The 4,739-nt window shown below is 31.3% G+C and overlaps 1 protein-coding gene across 1 annotated transcript in view; it reads left to right on the top strand.

Annotated features, from left to right (window-relative positions):
- Positions 1–4,739, top strand: part of LOC107191193 (regulating synaptic membrane exocytosis protein 1) — a 169,961-nt gene that overhangs the window by 163,093 nt on the left and 2,129 nt on the right. Inside the window, exons 20-21 of the mRNA XM_015580171.1 lie at positions 3,816–3,898; positions 4,070–4,177. Coding sequence (XP_015435657.1) covers positions 3,816–3,898; positions 4,070–4,177 — 191 coding nt within the window. The remainder of the gene's footprint in view (positions 1–3,815; positions 3,899–4,069; positions 4,178–4,739) is intronic.

Genomic DNA, 4,739 nt, shown 5'->3' with positions numbered 1-4,739 from the left:
CGTAACATCCTATGACTCGTATATCTTGCTCAAGTATACATAGGTATTTTGTAATAAAAGAAAATTTAACGTATTGTCCAAAATATATATTTGATCACCCTATTAATAATAGTTTAATGAGGTTTGGGTGTTGCAGAACTATCTTATAAAAACCACGCTTTTCTGGACGTTTTTGGATTATTCCCCCTTGAATCTTTAAAAGCTTGAGATTCGTGTAATATTAGAGTTAAAAACTGAAAATTTTTAGGTTAAGTTTTAAGGCTTCGAAAACTCAAGGTCTGTACATTACTTCACTGCATACAATTTATACGACTCGAGCCTTCAAGCTTAAAGGCTCGAGCGTTAAAGACTCGAGCTTTCACGACTCAAGCTTCGAACCTTGAGGGTTCGAGCCTTTAGGGTTTGAACCGCGACTTGAGCTGTTAAAGCTCAAGACTCGAGGCTCATTTTAACAACACTAATTCAAAGACCAATAATTATCGAGATATTCTTTAAAAGATTTTTAATGTAAGTAATGCTCAAAATATTACGTAGTCGTTCAATAAGTGTAAATGACACATGTTCAAGTGTTCCGTGAGTTAAAGCATTACATGCTTTAATGATACAATTTTTCGTATCTTCGGGTGTCGTCGGTGACGCACGATTAACTTCGTTTTCCAGATGTACTCAAGGAAAGTATTCAAATGGCGTCAAGCTCGGAGAGCGGTTGTAGGTATACCAAGAATATCCTAGCAATTATTAGTTTTTGACCCTATATACTGGAACACCCTTTCCAATTATACGATCAAATTTTTCACATTACGATAAAAAAAGTCAAGGTGACCTTCATATCTTGATAAAAAAGCAGAATAGAAACAACTAATTTGACATTGTGGGCTCTCTTTGATATTTTTTTTAAATGGAGGCTTACATCTACTTTACATTAAGAATTAAGAATTATTATATTGATTATTTCGACATATTATATTACATTTTGTACCTTACGATTTATGCATAGTGAGTGAGTCTGTGACTTTATACATTTTTATTACATTTCTTCAGAAAATTTGAATATGTTCTTACAAACTTGTGTGTTTGGACTCTTGATTAAGTATTCTATTTGGAGGAGTAGATGGGGTTTATGTTTCCTCAGATTGTTATTTGAGCAAGAATAAGCAACAGAAGCTGCTAGGTTGTAGTGATCGGCTCTACATCTATTAAAAGTTACTATGAATTCACGAGATAGACTACATTTGTCGAACCATGGTACCGCAGATTGGTTGTAGTACAGTTCAAAATATTTTTTTCCTTTAATCTCTCTCTTTGATATCGTACAACTTTAATTTGAAACATTTTTTCATATAATAAAGAATTTACAGGTAATTTAGGTGACATCAGCAGAGTCAGGTGAATCTCTTTGCACACCGACATTTTAATAAGGCGTAAAACAAAAAGAACAAATGATGGATATGATCAATTTCATTCTTAATTTACATTATATAAATAGAAAAAACACAATTTTCAAAACATTTTTGGCAAATATATCAAGCTTTTCTATGGTGACTTAAATTATTAAATATCCCAAGAACCAATGAACACACAACCGCGCCAATTATAATTTATGGTCACAAATATTGCAACTATTACAAAACCTACAGCATATAAAAAAAAAATTTAATGTAAGTACTCTTAAAAAAATAATTAAAATACATGTGTATAATTAAGTACACGGAGTCTGAAAGTGTTATGTACGTACTTCCTACGTCAATTCCATTCTTAAAGTGTTAATACGAGACGTGTAATAACGAACGTGTTTAATACGAGTGTATTATTCATTTTGGTGTTACTCTAATCAAAATTAAAAAATTCTCAGCACCCTTGTAGTTGTTGTATACAACAATGAAATATAGTCATATAATACTGGAAATATTTATACTATCACTCTCAAATTTACGTGGTATGCAGAATTTTGACAGCAATTTGATTGATAAAGTGATTCGTATCCAACTTATATTGACTTAAAAGTGTGTTACGTTCACATTTTTAGAATAATCTGTTTGAAAATATTTGTTTTAAATAATTCTCCTAATATTAATAGTAAGAGAGGTATAAGTGGTAACGTGTTTAATATTCGAGTGACGCGATAAATATATCCAATAGGTACTGTACGCTTTTATTATCTGTTTTCACTATAAACAAGTATATCTATTATTCATTCCTGTGTTATCTTAATCGAAATTTACGTATTTTTTTCACTCTTGTAGTTTTTGGATAACAACATGAAAATACCATAATATACGATCGATACTGTAAAAATATCGAAAATCGGTAAAGGGATACTTCATGGATGATATTGTATTTGTTCTTTCTTTCTCGACATGGCAGTATTACTTTATTTATTCAAGTAACGGTTGATATCAAGTGAATCAATGGATATCGTTATTCCATCAATAAAGTATTGATTTAAAACTGCGTATATTATTTAATATACCATTACCGTAAACGTATATTTTTTAGAAGTCCAATATGATTTCAAAGAATATCGTAAAAGTGTCGAGTGAGCAATTCCTACCCCATCTAAAAATAGTAGAAGTTTTTTTCCTGAGCCATTTTATGGTTGATATAAAAATATATAACGATGTAACGTAGCAAAAGGAACATACATACATATGTGCCTATAATAGTATTTACAAGTCTTATACAAGGTACACAAAATGGCTTTAGTAATTCGACATTTTGTCCCATTCTTATACCGTGTATTCCTACATAATATTACAATATTTACATTATTGCAGCATTTATAAATTTACATGAATCACATTCACGCGAAGAAATTTAATTACATATGTAGAATTATAATGAAGCAACTATCACATAGAAATCGTATTTCCTATGCTGATATATTGTCCGTTTCTTTAATAATTGTGCGAGTAGTATGTATACATACAGTATATCACCGTCTTGATGGTACAAACCTGTAGTGAAATGATTCTATGTGACATAAGTTAGAAATGTCAAATAATTCTATAAGAATAATTAATTCTATAAGAATAAATAAGTCGATAAAGAAGAAGAAGTGTTTTCCATACGAGACTTCGTTTTCGAAAAAACCCACTTTGAAATTTGTATTCATGGTGTCCATAATTAGAAACGCAATGTCATGAACAGTGGTAGCCAAGTCCTATTCAATTTTATTGCATGCGTAATGAACAGATTTTCAAATTCGATTATCTCGGAAATAAAGCATCATAGGAAAACATTATATTCTGTATATTCGATTTATTTTTGCATATAGAATAGCCTCCTGCCCGACCTGAGAGACTCTGCATATATGTATATACATATAATTAAATTCCATGTAGCTCTTATTTCTGATCATTGCTGAGTATTTTCACTTATGTTAGTGGATGTAATGTTTGTGATGATAATGTTTGTAACCATAATTATTTCCATAAAACCTTCATATAAAAAATTGATTGAAAGTTACTGAAATCGATAGAACGTAAGTAATACCTTACCGTGTTTAATTTTAACTACAAGCAGAAATAATCAACAATAGACAGACATAGCACCAACTGTATTTCAAAGGACACGTGTCCAATGCAAAATCAAATTTCATTTTCTCGAAATCGAAATTTTATTATAAATTATGCCATATTTTACATGTTGAATCATTATCTTCCAAATTCTGTCACCGTTCGTGCAATCTTGATTATGAGTTTGAATGAAATTGCAAACTAAAAACAGTGTAATCATGTTATGAAGAGTTTGATTCACATTTTAGTAACTTTCGATATGATTTACTAATGTAAATGGTTTATTCTTTTAATTTCTAGTCAGTCAGCGAGGAACGAAAATGGTATTGCCACAAGATTAGGTCGCGGACAGGTGCCGCCAAAGGGATTCAAGCTCATCGCTGGTAAAGAAATTCGGAAATTGTTTCCAGTATTTCAGTTAACAACGTTGATTTACTGTCTTTAGAAATATGTTCAACCTTTCATTGCGTTAGTTATATATTTGAATAAAGCGTTGAAAGAGTAAATCTCTCTTAAATTCTCGGTCAATGGTACAAATTTTTCGTGGATTTCAGGGCCTCAAAATGGTGAGGTAAAGTTGGGATTCTGCCTTTACAAAGGAACCCTCGAAGTCGAGGTTATCTGTGCCAGAGACATTTGTTCGATGGATAGAGAAGAGCCAGGTAACTTGTTCCTTTTTTCATAAAATTTTTTTCAACTGAATTAGAAAAGTTCTTTAGTAACTCACATCTCCTCTTATCACTTTCTTTCAGTTGTTTCTTTACATCAGAAATGACATACTTTTTTTGTGAGCATACATCACGATTTTATACAGTAACAAAGTAACTGAAAAAGGAATTTTCAATATCACTTTTTCAATTATTACATTAAGCTGGTGCATACGATTTAGTCCTTTAAACTCTGACTTCAATACCAGGCAGGCTCTTTAATATTTCATAATAATTTTTTTAGTATAATTACAATAACTTTGTAATCATCTTGTAATATTCACTGTTTCTCGAATGACGAGTATACACGATGCGGCAAAAATTGCGGTACAAGCGAAAGTAGGGCAATTCCTCATGCAAACGTAAGTCGAAAGTGTAGAATAAAATTTTTGCAACCGAGGCTTCGTTCCAGAGACATGTCTGACCATTGCATTCCTTTGCTACTTATTATTAGCACGAATACACGCGTTGTATTATAGATGAGTTTATAAAATCAATTTTCTCGTAACCTGAGCCT

The sequence above is a fragment of the Dufourea novaeangliae genome, unplaced genomic scaffold, assembly GCF_001272555.1.
Source record: "Dufourea novaeangliae isolate 0120121106 unplaced genomic scaffold, ASM127255v1 scaffold245, whole genome shotgun sequence".
Lineage (NCBI taxonomy): Eukaryota > Metazoa > Arthropoda > Insecta > Hymenoptera > Halictidae > Dufourea > Dufourea novaeangliae.
The sequence above is the reverse complement of the archived record's forward strand: the minus strand, read 5'-3'. Positions and strand labels throughout refer to the sequence as shown.